We start from the raw sequence: 18,951 nt of genomic DNA on the forward strand, positions 1-18,951 counted from the left end.
CCTAAGTTGAACAGAATCTTCTGCCTTTTCTTCTATTTTAATCATTTTAGATACAGTGATTTGGACAATTCAAGTTATTAATTGTATTATGCAAGGTAAACAAATAGGGAGCAAAATTACTCCATTAACGGCAATCAGAAGGAATCATAAGACTTGTTTTCACCAACTTCCCTTATACCAAAACCACTGAAATGGTTTTTTACTAAGACATGAGCTATTTTCCTGATATTATCTGTAATTTCTTTTGACCAATTTATCATTATCATTTTTCATGCAACAATTTCATAAGTTTAGCTTTTCATAGACACCTTTTTCTTTGGCCAATAGGTAATCTAATACTAGTCTGTACTGAATGATTACTTCCCAGGTCTGGGTAGCCTGATCAGCTAATAAAGCCAATGCCTTCAAGGTATGGTTAATAATTATTTCCAATAATGCTTGAAGCCTAATTAGTCTATTTAGAATGTAAATTGGAGTTCTATAATCCCAGCTCCCATTTTGGGCTCAGGTAGCAGGGCCACCTAACATCCCAACCATTTTCCTCCCTAGTAATTGAAGTAGGTAATCCTTCACAAATAAAGATGCCTATCACAAAAGTCAACAACAACAGAAATGCTAAAAGAAACCGACATGTATCTAGCAACAGATAGATAACTGGGTTAAATTACTCACTTAACCTATTTGTTTAGGATATAATGACCATATATTTTCAGATAGGAAACTGGCAAGATCTTACATACTTAAATTGTGCTCATGTCTTCTACTGACCATTTGCTCTGATTATAGAAATTTGCTATAGGAGGAAAAAGCAGGGACATGATTATACTACTATTAAAACTGGTCCTTCAGGCCTCAGCCTAAGAGATGACAGAAGATGACATAGATGACAGAATAAAGCATCCTTATAGCTCAGGTTGCCTTCAGGTCATTGTTAATTTTCAACCAATTGTGTAGTAACAATTCTGCTTTATCGCTAGACTCAGGAATAATCAGGTGGGTTCTTATACCACTGGGAAATTGAGTCAGAAGGATCCCACCTTAAGTAGAGGCCAACGGCCAAAGTTGTCTTCCCAACTCTTGCCCAAATAATAACCTCCATCTGTAACAATTCAGGATCACATTCTTCTGAATAACTTGTGGCATATTCCTTTTAGATGGTGGGTTACTGGCTTGATGATCCATCATGCATGCATCCCTGAATTCAAAACTCCAAATAATATCAGCTACAGTCCCAAGAGATTTTATCTGAAATAGCAAATCTCATTAATCAAAGCTTCAGGTAAATTTAGCTCTCAAGGATGACATATCCTTAATAAGTATTGACTATAATCTTACAATGATAACGGTAAGAGATTCATCCTAGAAAATTCACAGTTTATCTTTTATATCTAAGTAGATGGTTTTAAGGTCAACACAACACAAATCATTTTGCTTTAAGATGTTCAATAACCAATAATCAAAGGTTCAAGTTTTAGAAATATAAAAAAATCTTCAGTTATTAACCATGTTCAAAGGGACAAAGGCATAGACAACTATTCTCAGAATCGCTTTAAATAATAAGTACAGCTTTAAGATGACTCTATACAAGCAATTAAACAAAGCTTACTAAACCTCACATACATAAGAGATTTCACTTAACATGTTTGCCCTCCTTTTTTTTTCTTTTTTTGTAGTAAAAAGTCATTCTGGTGTAATAGATAAACATTAGAAATCATTTCAATATAACAAACTTGTAAACTATCAATAAACCCATTCCTTGTTTGGAGACTATAAAACCCAAACAAACTCTTTTCCCCCAGGGCTGACAAGATGGTTTCAAGAAATGTAGTAATTTTTCAAATTAGAGAATCAGGGGCTAAGCCTGATGTTCCCACCTGTTCACCCAACTATTCTCCAAGCACAATTATTAATCTCCTCCTACCAAAACATTCTTAATTACTCCCAATTTTAGAGGATATAAATTGACCATAACAGTTCATTCTTGAGGTTCCAGGTTCTTTAACCCTAGTGTAATGAATTCAACCTTCCTCAGCTTCTGGACTGAAGTCTTGGTCATCAGTAACATCTGATAAGATCCTTCCCAATCTGCTCCTTCCAAGATTTAAAAGACACCCAGTCTCCTGGAATTACAACTCCAAAAGGTATTTCTGGGCCAGCAGTTCTTGTTTCCCAAAGGCTGAAAAGGATGAGGACACTAGCAGTATATAATTTCTTAAAAACTTAGTTTTTGTTTCAAAAGAAAGTATTTCCCTTTCTTATATGGGAAAACTCCCAAATCTCTTCTGGGGAGTAGTTCTAATTCTTTAAAAAGCAATGGGAAAATATTTGGTACAAAGCAATTTAGTATTTAACATCAATTTAGTAATCTGGGTTTTATTAATTTATTTTTAAAGTTTTTTATTTTCAAAACATATGCATGGATAATTTTTCAACACTGACTCTTGCATAGCCTAGTAATCTGTTTTTAAAGAACCTGATTAGTTTTTTCCACTTTCTCTAATGAGGGCAATTGTACTCAATTTGCAACCCCCCCCACCCCGAAGTAAAGTATGTTTCATCGTCAGAATTCAATAGTCCTTAGCAATCTATACCTAGTTATAATTTGTTCCAGTGTTATTCTACTAAACCCTTTTGAAGTAGAGTTCAGGGAAAAGTGTTCACCTATCCCATTAAATGATCCACTCTAATCAATAAAAATCCCAGTTTTCCCATTAGTGTCATTTCAGCAAAATCTAACTTGAATATTCTGAAGTCATGTTTTCTCACCCCTAGAGGGATGCCTTCTCAATACATTCTTATTTGTCTTTAGATATATTACATACCCTCCACATATTTGTTTTGCAATTGTACATAATATATGCCTAATATATATATATATATATATATATATATATATATAGCCAAATTTTCTTAAAAGACATACATTGCTTGAGTGCCACAATGGCTTCCTTAATACAATACAGTTAAAGTTTCCCTAGTCATGGCTTTATTCAACATTCTCCTCCCATTAGCTAATTGCCAATATCCTTCAAGGAGGTGTCTATTGCTCCAGTTTCTTCCAACCTTTTCTCCTCTTCTCTAGAACATACTGGAGCTAGCTCTATTTTAGACAGAGTAGGGAGAAGAACAAACACAAAAATCCTTTCTTCAACCCTCGCTCTACAAAGTCATTTTCTTTAAATATTTTCCTCATCAGTTAAACAGTTCCCCACTATCTCAGGGGTTTTCTTTTCTGATGCTTTCTAACATGACATTAAATTGTTTACTGCCCCAAGGTCTTGCATTCATCCATAAGTCTTATCTGATTTCTTAAGGGGCTTTTGCCCCTCAAGGTATTGAAGGGGGACATACAAAGTTCTAATAATCCATCCTTCCCAAGTCCCTTTATTATTGATTGCAATCTTATTTTTCCCTCCAATGATATAGGATATTGTTAAACATATACACACTACATCCTCTGGATTTTTCAGATTGGTTTTAAGTGGGGAATTTTTAAGCCTCCCTTATTTTTGCCATTCATATGCTACCAGATGAGGATGCATTTTAAATAGTACCTGATGGTTCAATATCTTTAATTCCAATACCAATTGAATAATCCAATTTAGGAAAAAATCCTAAAAATTTATTCACAACTTCTGGGATTTATGTCTATCTTTTAATTTTTCCCACATACAAGAAGTGACTTCTATAATAGATATACAGAAATCTTTTCCTTTACTCCCATTCATTAATAATTCCTGAAATTCCTTATTAACTTATAGATCAAGGATCTCTCCACTCCAGTAACTATTAAATCTTTCCTTTTACCCTTGTTGTATGTACGTGTAGTAATTACCAATTATATGTTTTAACACAATGAATAATCTTAGAATTTTCAAAAGTAACAGCCAAATAAATGGTTGGTATTAGTTGTAATTTCCTCTTAACTCACAAGCAAAGGTGGAAGTACTCAATCTTCTGAATTATATTTACTGAGTTAGCAAGGCTGATAAGAACAAAAGATTCTTAAACACATTTTTCACCTCCTATTAATTTTTCAGTTTATATTTTTATAACATTCAGGATACTGGATAACAAATCAAATCTGGGCTCTACAATCTCAGAAAGAACCCATTACTTACCAGTTAGTATTCACTGAGTCATTCAGTAATGGACTCAAATGGTAGGATTTTCTTGCCCAAGCTATCACAGCTCTGGAGTTTTCAGGAGGCTTTCCCACCTGTTACCTTAGACAAGTTTCCCTTTTAGTTCTGGGAGAAAACAAGACAATTCTTAAAATTCAGGTAGAACAGAATCTATCAAAACCAAGTAAATTTCCAATTTTAACACACATACCAATTTAAAGTTCTTTAAAAATTAATCAGTACTTTAGTTTGTGAGACTCCCTAAAATCTACCCTACAGTTGTTTTCCCTTTCAGTTGTTTTCCCCAATTCACACAAATCTTTCATATAGGTTTTTACCTTGAGATTCTTCCTGACCTGGTTCCATAAGCCTGAGGTCTGATAACAAATTTTACAGGCTCCTTGCCTGCAGGAGTGTTTTAAATTGATAGTATCCTGCTTTTTCCATTATTCCAAAAGTTCCCAAACTTTCTAATCCTTTTCAGTCTATGCTCTTCTAATTCCTACATGCTTAAACTTTCTCACTTTTCTATATGTCTCATTTCTTTCTCACTCTGCCTACCCTCTTCCATTTACTTTTACCATCTTCATTGTATTAAAAACATTTTCCCCTCCTCTGCAAAGCTACTATAGTTAGCCAGAGACAGAGGAAGAGAAAGGAAAAAGATTCTTTTCTTGCACTATCCTAATCCCTAAGGAGCTCAGAATTAGCTCCCAACTTGCCTTACCATGATCAAAGACCAATACACTCACCCAATCCAAAGTGACTTCAGTTTCAAATGAATCACAACCTCAAAGTTGTTTCCATAGGATAGATCCCTTCTCCTTCCATGAAAGAGAAGAGATAGGAACCTGTTAGTTCTTATTTCTAAAAATACAGGCTCCCATTCCCAAAGTTATCTGACATTCCAATCTTTTCTCCTATGTTCCCTTGCTCTCTGACATGTCCCAAACCTAGGGCAGTCTCCTATCTAAAGGGAATTAAGAAAACCACTTCCTTCAGCACACACAAAGTCTGAAACGGAGGAATTTAGGTCCTTGAGTCCAGGATTTAGAGCTCTGTCCCTAGAGCAACAGGATGGTTTGAAACTTCTAAATTTCTTACCTTGAGCCACTCTGAAAAAATTACTACTCTGAACAAATTCCAGGAATCCTGATATTTTTCCAAGTCAGCAACATAGAGGATGAATTCATTCTCATGCTCTCTCTCTCTCTCTCTCTCTCTCTCTCTCTCTCTCTCTCTCACACACACACACACACACACACACACACACACACACCCCTTTCCAGCTTTTACATAGCCAATGAGTTCTAGGAGCAACCTCCCAATTTTCTTCCTTTCTTCCCTTTAGAGTTTGGGAGTTCATCCCAATCACTAAGTTTGGATTTCAAGGGGCTATCAGCCAGCACTTCTGGTAATGATTTGTTTCTGCCAGATTTTGAATTTATTTTTCCCATCCTTATGGAATCTAACTGCTTAGGAGAGTTGTCTTACAGACTCTTAACTGCTTAGCCTGGCTCTCCAGATACCTTATATATTCCAACCACTTAGGCTCAGAGACTTCTGGTCACCTAGATCTCACTTACTTGGGTTTGTGTGCACAAACTTACATGCCACTGTTAACTGCTTTGTGTCAAGCAGTTTACAATGGTTTTCTCATTATCAATTTCAGAAATGGTGGGGGTTATGGAGGGGAAGAGATGGGAAGGAGAGACATCTTCCATTTTATGAATCTGAGGTCTCTCCTTTTCAGGTTCTTCTCTCTTTCAATAGAGGGTCCAAATCCAGAGCCAAACATGAAAGCTACCAGAAGTTCTGGCATGGCACTTGCTTTTGAGTTCTGGTTGGGAGACTCCCAAGAAAGGAGTTGAAAATCTCAGATGAGCCTCTAGTTGTGTGGGACAAAAATCTTTACCAATAATTCCAGTGCCTCAGGATCAGTATAGTAAAAAAGGAAAGTTTATTAGCTTTCTCAAGAAAGGACACTCTCTGAACACCAAAGGTGGTGTCAATAGAGAAGTGTACATGTGTGTTCAGCTGTATTGGGCCAGAACTCTGGAGAAATATTCTTGAGGCAAGGATTTTTACAAGGTGTTAACTCAGTGGAATTGATAAGATAATGGTTATCTAGTTTAGCATGGTGATTAATAGTTCTCTAGTTCAGTATGATTGATTTAATTTTACAACAAATAATGGTTTCCTAGTGATATAATGATTGGTTTATACTCAGTATGATAAATTGATTTAATTGTAATAGAGTATATAAATTGGGGACAAACAGCCACAGAGAAAGAAGACTTGACCAGCCTCATGATGGCTCTCCTCCCTTCATCACTTCTCTACTAAAAGACCAAGGACTCAGGCTGGTCCCAAGATCCTAAGATCCTCCAAAGAGCTAGTCTGGACACTATATTTTAATCCACCCCAGTGTGGGGCCTCTAAAAAGCAGGACATTACATTTGGATGTGCAGACTGCTGACTGGCTGATTAGCTGAGACTGCTGCCACAGACTGGGAGACTGAAGGAGACAATAAAAACTTTGGACTTTATCCCTGCCTATTTTTGTAGTGATTAAACTGCTGAAAACAAGGTCCATTCGGAGGACCTTCAGTAAGCTAGCCAGGACATTACATTCAGCAAAGCAGATTATATACATCTTAACCACAAACTCCCCCCTCCCTTCTTCCTCTTTAGCCCATTTGCTGGGAGGTACAGATGTACATGAATAGATATTCATGGAAATCTACCCAAACACAAAAGCAAAAAAAATTTTTTTTTTCATAACATGTCTCGTCAGATGGTGAAGCGACAATCCTCTTTCCTTCTAGTTTGGATGTTTAGATAACTTTTTAGTTTTGACTAGAGGATGTATGGTTTTCTGGACCCTTTAAAATGAGAGATACTTTCCTAGCATAAATATCTTTTTAACCCTGAGAGTACTTCATCTCACTCACTATTAATAAAAAAGTAATAAACTCTAAAAAAAAAAATTCATTTTTCAAAATACATGAAGATTTTTTCAACATTCATTCCTGTAAGATTTTGAATTCCAAATTTTTCTCCCTCTCTCCTTACTTCCCCCCTCCTCCAAATAAAATTTTCCAGGAAAAACTCACTAAAAATCCATTGAAAAACTAGATCCAAACATGTTAAAAGCAAATCTTCTGGGAACACTTAATCCAAACCTACATTTCCACAATCCTTGGAATGGACCCAAACTAATTCTCAAAATAAAACAAAACTAAAAAATACAAATCCCAAAACTAAATTTTAAATTTTACCTGAGCTTCAAAGGAGAAAGGGATTAATAATGGGAATCCTACTCCAGAGGCAGTCTTCCTCAAAAAAGTGCCTCAGTGAAAGATTAATCAGACATTTCTAGGGAATTTTCCTGGAAGGCTGTTGGTGAAGGTTTGGGTCCTGATGACGTAGCATAACTCAACAAAAATTATGGCTGGAGAAAGAGGAAATGGCTGAGGAAATAAAGATTTGATCTTCTAAGTATATTGATTTATTAGGCCAATTACTCAACAAACCAGAAGCAGACCTTCTCAGTTTAGGCCTGGACCCCAAATATCAAGGGAGACAGACTTTTATACATTAAAAAGAATTAATGAAACAAGGCTAATTAAATGGAAAAATACATTTTAGGTAATCTTTTTTCTAATTGGATTGAAAGATTAGGGACTTTCCAAATTGAGAGGGGGAGAGTAAACAGTAGTAAATTTCTGAATTAGGAAATGGAGGTTTTTTTACTTCCCAAAGTTTGTATAAACAATCAAAGAAACATGGAAATAATAACTGATTGATTAGTATGGGGGTAGTTTTAAGATAAGACATATGTGGGGCAGTTAGGAGGCCCAGTAGATAGTTATGGACCCTAGAATCAGGAAGATTTGAATTCAAATCTAGCCTCAGACACTAGCTTGGTGTCCTTGGGCAAATCACTCAATCCAGATTTCCTCCAAAAACAAATCAAACAAACATGTAGGTTGTCTAAGATACACAATTGTGAGAAAACTCCTCCTATCAATCTTTGGATCAAAACCTAGTGCTTGATTAAGGGTCTCTAGGCAGTAGGGAAAAGTGGTCAGTTTCCTAACTATGAAAGACTAAATTCAAACAATCCAATAATTCCCACAATTACTAGACATATACTTGAACATAAACTAAGCTAGCTCTAGAATTGAGTCACAAGATTTGGAGTCAGTGTGGTTTATTCAGTTCCTACAATAAATCAATTTTTGTTCAAATCCCCTCAATTCCCTCAATATAAAAGATAGATAAGTTTTTAAAGTGATAGGGAAATTGTAGAATATGGAGACAGAAGAGAGAGCACTTCAGAGAACACTAAACATGAAAATAATGCATAAAAATCCCTAGAAGTATTCAAAGACAAGCTGTTTCAAAGCTGTGTAGGATTGGTGGGGTGACATTAGTGAATGATCTATAGTTAAGTCCTATGATCTAGTGAAGTGACCTCATTATCTAAATTCATACTACATATTTCTATTGGGTTGGAGTGAACAACTTGGTTTTACACAATTTCTGATATATTCTGCAAAAAAAACAAACAAAAAAAAAACCAACACACACACACACAAAACACCTCACAACTTTTTAATTCAAAACCAATTTACTGATGTCAACAAATCTATTGCCATTTAAAATTACATGTAATCTTGGTGGTTCTTAAAATTTTAACTGTGATTCAGGCTTTTCTTTTTCTTTCTTAAAAGCTCAATAGAGATAGTTAATGACATTTCTTTACACACTAAATATTACACAATTTCAAACTTTAACTACAAGTTTCTTTCTGATTAACTTAATCTTTTATCTGTTTCACAAACTGTATAAAGATTGTTAGGTTAGTATAAATATCTCCTTAAACCCAGATTTGATCTGTTGCAGTAAAATATTCCTGAGATTTTTGTTTGGTTTTTAACAAAAGTGGATCTTTCTTCCTTCTACCTTTTGTTTTCAAATCACTCTATCCATACTGCAACAAAATAAAATGACTTTCTTGCTTTATCATCTATAGAATATGTAAATAGAGGGAAGGGATGCAATATTTCCTTAGAGTAGATTATGGTAAAAACAAGAAATGCTGTGAGAGAAATCAAGTTTTTAGATTTTGTTCAATATTTAACTGCATCTCTTGCTTTAAATACAAATGATTTGGAATCAAGGTGCAGAATGGTATGGAATCAGAATGTAGAGATTTGTTTTATGGGATTTTAGTAATCACCTCCTTCCCTTAGTGGACAAAATACAGGAGGGAGGGGGAAAGAGAAGAGAGGGAGAAAGGAAAGAAGGGAGGGAGAGAAAGAAAGAGAGAAAAGCAGAGAGAGAGAGAGAGAGAGAGAGAGAGAGAGAGAGAGATTTTTAAAAAGAGGGTAATTTAAAATCTTTTTAATGTACAGAATTTAACAGAAAACAGACCGGAAGAAAACAAAGACAAAGAGGACAGCTTTGAAAAGTTACAAGTGAATTATTTACTTAAAAGGAAAAGCAAGCTGTACATAATAGAAATTTACAGTTTCATGTGAAATCCTCTTTTCCTGTTCTACTATACATATGTCAGTGACTATTTATATTGATGTTGATTACATTCAGAATTTTTTTTAACCCCCAGCTTTAAATCACCATATGAGAAATTAATCAGAACTTCTTGGGCTATAGATTGAATTCAAAACAAGTATAACTTCACAAAAGCTCAATTCACATATCACTTTTGTTCCCAAAGTAACCAGGTCTGGGTCAAATGAGGAGAGAAAGGGCTGGGAAACAGAAATTTAAATGACATGAAAGAAAGTTCCACAAGCATGAACAAGTACTGGTTCCAATCTCTTTGTATTTCCTTTCATCTTTTCATGCCAAATAGTAGGATTAAATGGGATGCTAAATCCTTGCTACATGTTTTTCTCATAATACTTCAAAGGCCTATTATTCCATTGGTGTGCTTATTACCTTCTCTGATGCAGACTGAAAACTTCAGTGATGGGGCAGCTAGGTGCAGTGAATAGAGCACCAGCCCTGAAGTCAGGAGAACCTGAGTTCAAATTTGGTCTCAGGCACTTAACACTTCCTAGTTGTGTGATCCTGGGCAAGTTACTTAACCCCAACTGCCTCAGCAAAAAACAAAACATAAAAATTAAAAAATGAAAACTTAAGTGATTTAGTGTTATGTAGTTGCCATGGCCAAAAAATTCATTACTCAAAATTAACAGGCCTTTCCAAACTTTGTTCAGTAATATAACTTACTATGCACCAGGCATCATGTTAAGCACTTTATATTATCTCACCTCACCACAGAAGAGGAATCTGAGATTAAGTGACTTTTCCAATGGCACACACCTGGTGTCTGATGGGAATTTGAACTCAGGTTTGACTCTAGACCTGTGCCAGATAGCTGCCTGACAAAAGATAAATATCACCACTGGGCTCATACTTAAAGCTTGTGAAACCTTACACAGGGGTCCTCAAACTTTTTAAATAGGGGGCCAGTTCACTGTCCCTCAGACTGTTGGAGGGCCAGACTATAGTAAAAACAAAAACTTTGTTTTGTGAGCCTTTAAATAAAGAAACTTCATAGCCCTGGGTGAGAGGGATAAATGTCCTCAGCTGCCACATCTGGCCCCACAGACCGTAGTTTGAGGACCCCTATCTAGAGTTTCTATTTGATGGCAGGGATTTTGAGAATTCAGGATGACCTCCACACCCAAATGAAATAATCAAGTAGGACTTTGGAAAAGGTCTGACTCATTATAAATCCATTTAATAGATTCTAAACAGGGAAGAGAATTATTAATGGATCATCTAATGTTATTATTCAGTCATGTCAAACTCTCCATGGCCCCATTTGGATTTTCTTGTTAAAGATAATAGAATGATTTGTCATTTCCTTCTCCAGTTCATTTCATAGATGAGGAAAATGAGACAAAAAAGGGTAAGTGGTTGCCCAGCATCATACAGCTACTAAGTATCTGAGGCCAGATTTGAACTCAGGAAAACTGACTGTAGGCCCAGTACTTTATCCACTTGCCATCTAACTGCTTTAATGTAGCACAACATATTCTAATCACCTTAGAAGGTCAGCCAGAATCGGGAAGACTGACAAATAACTAGCTGGGTGATGCTGGGTAAGTCACTTGACCAACCAACTCTTTAAGACTAAAAATTTCAGGAGCTACCAATCTCTTTTGATAGGAAGGGGCTTCCTCCCCGAGAGTTCCCTATACAGTAAAACCACAGGTTTGGACCTCCTTCTCCCTAATCAAAGTATTAATAATTGGCTTCAAGTCTTTCCCCTCTTTAATCAATGTTCTATCCAGCTGACAAAACAGCACAGATGTATCCACTCCTCAGCATGAAAAGTTCCAGGGACATTCCTATTGCCACTAGGATGAAATACAGTCGCTGCTTGGCATTTTAAATTCCTATCAGCGTTATGGTATTATTATTGTTTATTATATCCATAATACATTAGATATTTTTGTATATGAGCTTATAATAGATTATTATTTATTATATTATTCATTTTCATTTATTCCAAAGTTACCTACTTGCTGTTCCCCTTTCAGGACATCAAATCTTCGATCTACAGATGCTGTTGAGGAATGAATTCTTTTATGGACTCCCTAATTTCATTTAAAACTTAGCTCCAGGGGCAACTAGCTGGTGCAGTGGATAGAGCACCAGCTCTAAAGTCAGGAGGACCTGAGTTCAAATGTGACCTCAAACACTTACCACTTAACACGTCCTAACTGTGTGACCCTGGGCTAGTCATTTAACCCCAATTGCCTCAACAACAAAAAATCTCATCTCTAAAACTAATTTTCTCTTAGGGAAAAAAAAAAAAACCTTCATTGCCCTCCTGATTTGGTAGTACTTCCATCCTTCAAATTAGTTTGAATTTATTCATATGTGAATGTTATTTTCCTCAAAGAAAGTAAATTGGTGGAGGTCAAGAACTTTTCTTTTTGTCATTTTTGCCTAGAAAGTCTACCATAAGATAGTTTCTTAACAGATACTTGTTGATTAATTAACATCTTGCTTTCTTAAGGCTATGGGTTCAAACCCAAACTTGTGCAACCTAGAGCAATATAATTAAACATTTTCTTTCAACAAAAAGCTTAGGTATCACTTTCATGATTTAGTGAACTGGACAAAAATTTCAATAAATCTATCCACAGGATTAACTAAAAAGTCACTATCTGTCATTATGGGCAATATGCCTGTTGAATAAATTCAGTCAGTATTATCTAGATCCCTCCGCCAAAAAAAAAAAAATAGTGTTTTTTTTTCCCCTTAACAAAAGAATTGGCTTCACTTACAAAGCCTAACATTTCCAAAATCTCAAAGGACCACAAATTTTGAAACAATTAAGGAATAATGTACTTTAATATTCTTCTAAAAGTACTCACTTGGAGAAGATGGAGAAAAAGTTCAAATGGAAGCAGCAGGACGAGCTACTCGAAGGTGATTTTGTTTGTTTTTCCTAATTGAGGTTATCTCTTGCTGCTAGTTGGTAGTATGATGGTGTGGATAGTAGAAGGGACAATTCCGTAGCTTGGAAGAGGAAGTTAAATATTAGAAGGCTCAAACTGATTATGGTTTAATTTAGACATATGGCTGGTATTGGATTTCCTGCTAAAGGATAATGAAAAAGTAGCAAGAGATTGAAGCTCAGAATTTGGGCTAGAGTTGGAAAGTTTCAGAATCTTGCAGCTTTTCCATGGGGAGTTCCTCCAAGTCTGGGAAAGAAGATTTCTTGGTAATGAGCACTGGCTTCTGTTTTATGCATAGAGAATTTTCTGACTGGGAGCTTTCCAGAAGGGAGCTTTCTGGCTGGAGGACTTTCTACTTGAGGGCTTTCTGTTTGGGAGTAAGGTCTTTTAGTTGAGGGTTTTCTGGTTGACGACTTTTTGACTGAGCGCTCTCTGATTGGAGGGTTTCTGGGGGGGAATTTTTTGGATGGAAGCTTTCTAACAGGGAGTGTTTTAGTCGGGGCCTCTCTGACTGGAGGTCTTCTGGGTTTCCTCTTGGCGGGGTTCCTGCCTGAGAAGTATTGATCGTCTTCAGGGTTAACTGCATGGGGAATTTGTTTCTAATGCTCCGGGTTCTCCCCTGCCTAGAGAACGTTAAGCGTTGGCTAATGCTGTTTCGAAGGGTTTGGAGGTAGCTGGAAGACCTCAGTTGGAGCCGTTTGCCGGGCAAGAGGGAGTGGTCCGGTGGCGCCTCAACATTGCCAGTATACCAGAAGACCCACCAAATGAGACTGAGGAAAATGATGATGGAACCCGCATACAGCAGCAAGTCGTAAAAAAAGACCTCGGAGAAGACTCCCGTTATCAGTACCACCAGCCCCACTAAGTCAAAACTCACAGCCAGCCAGAAGGCGAAAGTGCAGCGGCCCAGTCCCAGGTGCCACGCGGTACCGTGCTTGGATACGATGTTGTGTCTGGGGGAGGTATTGTCCCGGACCTCGTAATCCCGGCCGGGCATGGGGCCAGGGGTCTGCAAGAATATAACTTCCGAGGTTTTTGCAGTCTCAGAGGCCTTTGCAGCCTTCGCGGCAGCTGCAGTGGGGGCAGCTTCTGCAGTGGGGGCAGCTTCTGCAGTGGCCACAGACTCGGTGCTAGAATTCGCAGCAGAGACTCGGGGGCTCCGGGGCTGGAGGCGCCGCCTACCTGGACTCAGGTAAGGCCTCCCCATCCCCATGGCAACGCCCTGAAGGTGTGCTTCAGATAAGGGGGCGGGGACAGCGAGCTGGAGAGGTTGGGCGTGTGTCCAGTTTCCAGGGTTTAAACCAGCCCGGAGGGAAAGAGTCTTGAGGCCGGGTCTTAGGGGCGCGTCCCCCTGCATCTCGCTCCAGAGAGCTTTCAGAGCACATCAGGACCGCAGAGTTCGGTTCTGCACGCCACGCAGTGACAAAGGGCTTTGGCAAGTGGATCAGCGTCTTGAGCGAGGGGAGTGGGGTACAGAACGGGTGACTGTCGTGCGAAGATCGAAAATCGGTAAAAAGAACTGAAAAGAGACTGGGAAGAGGAAGAAGGAAGAGGAGGAAGAAGGAAGAGGAGGAAGAAGGAAGAAGAATTAACTCCTGTCTTCAAGTATTTTGAAAGGCCGTCCTGTGGAAAAGGAATTAGAGCTATTCGGCTGTTTTCCTCAGAGGACCGAACTAGAGGAGAATGGGTGGGAGTCTGGTTTTAGAGAGGCAAATTTTGTCTTGGGAAAATTTTGATAATTTAAAAGGCAACTGCCTGTAAAAAGAAAAGAATTCCTGCTGTGGTACATAGAACTGTTTTTGTTTGTTTGTTTGTTTTTTCAAGCGTCGCACGGACAACTTTCCTCATAAATTTGAAAAAAGGTCCGAAGTTTGGAGGTGGGGAAAAGAGGAGGAATGGGATAATTTTGGGGGGTTATAAACACTATTAGCTCAGGAGAGTGATTAGAGCCAGGGCTTCTTGTAAAAGGAAATTGACTTTTGGTTTGAGTTTTGAAGGGAATTAGGAAGTCTGGCAAAATTGGTTAAAGTGATAGAAGGGGAAAATGACACATGTTGAAGGAGAGGTGGGAAAAAAAAAATTGGACCACTAATACATTGTTGGTGGAATTGTGAACTGAGCTAACCATTTTGGAAAGCAATTTTGAATTAAGACCAAAGAGTTATAAAATTGTGTATGTTTTATGACCCAGCAATATCACTATTAAGTCTCCTTCTCAAGATGAGGGGGGAGAGGACGGGAAGAAAAGAACCTATATGTTCCAAAATATTTATAAGTAGTTCTCTTTAGGAGGAGGAGGAGGAGACTAGCAAGTGAGGGGGGGGATGCCCATTAATTAAGGAATGGTTAAATAAGTTGTGATGGAATTTTATTGTACTGTAAGAGATAACTGAGCAGATTGGTTTTTAGGAAAAAATGCATGAAATAACGCAAAGTGAATTTTAAAAACCTAGAGAAGGTGGTATTTAGTTGTTCATAGTGTAATTGGGAATGACTAAACTATTCTGAGTTAGTGATATTGATCTCCCTGTCCTGAGGCAATCAGATTTTTCCCTCTCTCTCCCCTCCCCAGATTCCCTTACTTTCTTTGTGGATTTTACTTTGTGAAACCTTGGATTGTCCCAATTCTCTGCACCTGAAGCCTCTTACCTTCTACCCTGATACTTTTTAAGAACCCAGCATCTGCACTTGTTACTGAATGGAACCCCAATTGCAATTTCCTTGTTCCTGCTAAAGATCCTAAGTTTTGCTCCATTTGCTCTTTAATTCAGGTTGATACAAACAAGGATTTAGGAAGGAAAATGGCTATCCACCTCCAGAGAAAGAGCTGATATATGGAAATATATGTCTGTATAAAATGTTGGCCTTCTTTAGGGGCTGGGAGGAAGGAAGACAACTTGAAGCTCAAAATATAACAACAATTTTAATAAAAATATATATGCATATATAATATATATGCACATATATAAAAATATATACACATATATATATAAATATATGCACACATATATAAAGGATACTTCCTTTCAACATTGTGACTTTCCCATCTAGAATTTAGATATAGTGCTGGTGTAAGAAATTAAATGGGAATATTTAGAGAGTTTTGCTACAGACTCAAAAGACCAAAACAGAAACAGAAAAAGTTTAGAAATTCAGAAATGCATAAAATGTATGTATAGTGTTCTATAGTGATAACATTTTATTTTTTTAATACCATAATAATTCAGATTTCTCAAGTACAAAGAAAGGGACAAAGTTTTTTTACTCAGATTTCCCAGATTGGGGACAGAGTGGCTTCCTCAGTCCTGTCTTGATGCACAAGGGAAAATGATTAAAAGAAGTACAGCTGATAAAAGAATACTTTTTTCCACACCTATAGCTGGAAGATATGATGTCATGTAAAGGGTATTCCCTTTTTGGAATTGGGTGAGTTTGCAATTGGGTGAGTTTGACTACAATCTTGAAGTGAAAGTTAATGTACAACAAAGCTGATAGGAGCCAGATTCTAAAGGATTTTAAATGCCAAGTAGAGAAGTTTGTATTTAATCCTAAACAAGAGGATTTAATCCAGTGGCAATAGGGAAATAAACAGTTGAAATAAATCACTGTTCCTCCAGCCAAGCTTCTCTACAATTCTGCTAAATTTGCAGTGACTGTGTTTAGGAGATCCTTCGTATTTTGGGAGGTAGGAAGAGAATATTGAAATATCTTGTTAATTCACCAAACCTCAAAAGGAAGTAGAAGACCTATGTAGTTGTTTGAGTTGAGAATAGGCTTCCTCTTTAATGTCAGCAATTCAAACCTGCCTTACTACTCCCTCCCTCTCATCTTCTCAACTTTGCCTCATTTTTTTTCACACACAAAAAATTGAGGCTATTTGCCTTGAACTCCCTTTTTGTCTTTCTTCCTCATTTCCTATTATTCATATTCCTTCTGCCACTATCTCCTCCTTCACCCCTGTCTCATGAGATGAGCTGGCCTTATTCCTTACCAAGCTAACTCTTCTACTTATTCAAGCAAATACATTTCACCCCATTTCATCCTGTTTCCTCTAACAGATTGTTCACTCTCTATCACTTATTTTTCTCTTTTCCATCTTGAGAGAACCTTTACTCAAACTTCTCATTCCTGCTATTGTACTATATCTCTTTGGCCTTCTCTGACTAAACTCTTTGGAAATGCTATGTAAGATGGATGCCACCATTTGCTCTTAACTTTCATTGTTTTTAACTTTTTGGGTTTTGGCTAAAGGGATAAATTTTATTTTGTTCATTTCTTTTTTAAGAGATTATTTTTGACATAATATTTTATTTTCTCCAGTGATACATGTTAAAAACAATTTTTAAACATTAAAAAAAAGTTTTGATTTTAAAATTCTATCCTTCTTTCCTCCCTTCTTAACTTCCTAAACAATCCAGTTTCCAATCTTATCATTCCAAGGAAACTACTCTCTCCAAAATATCCAGGGGTCTCTTAGTTGCCAAATCCAGAGATCTTTTTTCAGTCCTCAATACTCCTTGACCTCAGCACCTTTTGACACTGTTAGTCATCCTCTCCTTAATATTCTCTCCTCTTTGGTTTTTAGGACACCACTCTCCCCAGTTCTCTTCTTATCTATCTGACTGTTCTTTCTCAGTCTCTTGCTGGATCCTCATCCAGATCATACCCTTTAACTATAGATGTCTGACAAATTTCTCCTGGATTTTTTTCTCCTTTTCATCTCTCCCCCAGCAGCTCCCAGGGACTTAGCATTTCTTTGATGACAATTTTCATATGTACCAATCCTGCCTCAACTTCTGTTAACTTCTAAACTCATATTTCCTGCTTCCTTTCAGATGACTTAAACTCAACACGGCCAAAAGGATACTTTCCTTACTTATTTCTGTAAAGGGTAATGACATTTTCCTGGTACCTCAGGCATAACATTTGGAGTCATCTTTAACTCACTATCTCTTCTCTCAGCCTCTCCTCACTGCCACACCCCCACACACCATATATAATCTGTTCCCAAGGACTGTTGATTTTGCCTTTGCAATATCTTTTCAATATACCCCCTTTTCTCCTCATATTTTCACGACTCTAGTGCAGGAACTGTCCTTTGCCTATTTTTTTTTTTTTAATTCCCTAGTACTTAGCACAGTGTCTGGCATGTAGTAGGCTCTTAATAAATATTTATTACATTGAAGATGAACAAGAGTATTAGTACTATTAACTGGAGAATTAATTCTTCTCTCCATTAAAACTTCTCCAATAAATAATTTAGAGCATTTTTATGTGACTAAACTGTTGATTTCTTCATCAGAGAACTGCCTGCCCATTTGAACATTTGTCAATTGAAAAATGACTTCTGATAGATTTGTCAAAGTCAAAGTACTATCTATTTTGAGATATTTAGACCTTTATCTGAGAGAATATAAACATTTTTCTTCTGCTCTTGGCAACATTGGTTTTATTGTACAAAAGCATTTTAATTTAATGTAATAATAATTATCCATTTTATACTTCACAGTGCTCTCTATCTTTTGTTTATTCATAAATTGTTTACCTATTCATAAGTCTAATAGCTAATATGTTCCATATTCTTCAAATTTTCTTGTAACATTTCTCAAACTTATTTTTTAAAATCTCATTGTAGTATAAGACATTGGTCTATGCCCAATTTCTGCCAGGCTGCTCTCCAGCTTTCCCACCAATTTTTACAAAATAATGAAATCCTATCCCCAAAACTTAAGTCTTTATATTTGTTAACCATAAGGTTACCATAGTCATTTGTGGCTATAAATTGTATAATCTGTTTCACTGGTCTATTTTCTATTTCTTAGTAATAGATAGTTTAGATAATTACTGCTTTATAGTATAGCTTAAGATCTGATACTGATAAACCTTCTTCCTTTATTTTTTTTTCATTAGTTTCTTTGACATTCTTGAACTTTTGTTCTTCTTAATGAATTTTTTCTATTTTTTCTAACTCAATAAGATACATTTTTTGTAATTTAATTGAGATGATACTAAATATATAGATTAGTTTAGGTAAAAATTTATATTATATTGTCCCTGGCTTCCCAATTAAGATTTTACTAATTATTTATATGTAAGGTTTTTTTAAAAAAAAATTTGTTCATATAATTCTGGGGTTTGTTTTGGGAGGCATCCACTCAGGTAATTTTTACTGTCTAAAAGTTATTTTAAATGGGGCATTTCTTATTATTTCTTCTTTAAGGTTTTATTTGTGGTGGATATAGGAATGCTGATGATTTAGATGGGCAATCTTTATATGCTGCCACTTAGCTAAAATTATTGTTTCAACTAACTTTTTA

At 36.6% G+C, this 18,951-nt stretch overlaps 1 protein-coding gene and 1 non-coding gene across 2 annotated transcripts; both read right to left on the reverse strand.

Moving 5' to 3' along the window:
* Nucleotides 1–1,229: 1,229 nt before the first annotated feature.
* Nucleotides 1,230–5,168, reverse strand: LOC105749512. The gene is made up of 3 exons (XR_004230448.1): nt 4,877–5,168; nt 4,122–4,250; nt 1,230–2,176 (listed from the first exon to the last, which is right to left on the reverse strand). It is a non-coding gene; the product is annotated as an uncharacterized LOC105749512 (transcript).
* A 7,328-nt stretch (nt 5,169–12,496) lies between these two features.
* On the reverse strand, nt 12,497–14,055 carry TMEM238 (transmembrane protein 238). The gene has a single exon (XM_031944287.1). The coding sequence runs from the start codon at nt 13,989–13,991 to the stop codon at nt 12,987–12,989; it is 1,005 nt and encodes a 334-aa protein (XP_031800147.1). The 5' UTR covers nt 13,992–14,055; the 3' UTR covers nt 12,497–12,986.
* Between the last annotated feature and the right edge of the window lie 4,896 nt (nt 14,056–18,951).

This window comes from Sarcophilus harrisii, chromosome 1 (genome assembly GCF_902635505.1).
Source record: "Sarcophilus harrisii chromosome 1, mSarHar1.11, whole genome shotgun sequence".
NCBI classification, from domain to species: Eukaryota; Metazoa; Chordata; class Mammalia; order Dasyuromorphia; family Dasyuridae; genus Sarcophilus; species Sarcophilus harrisii.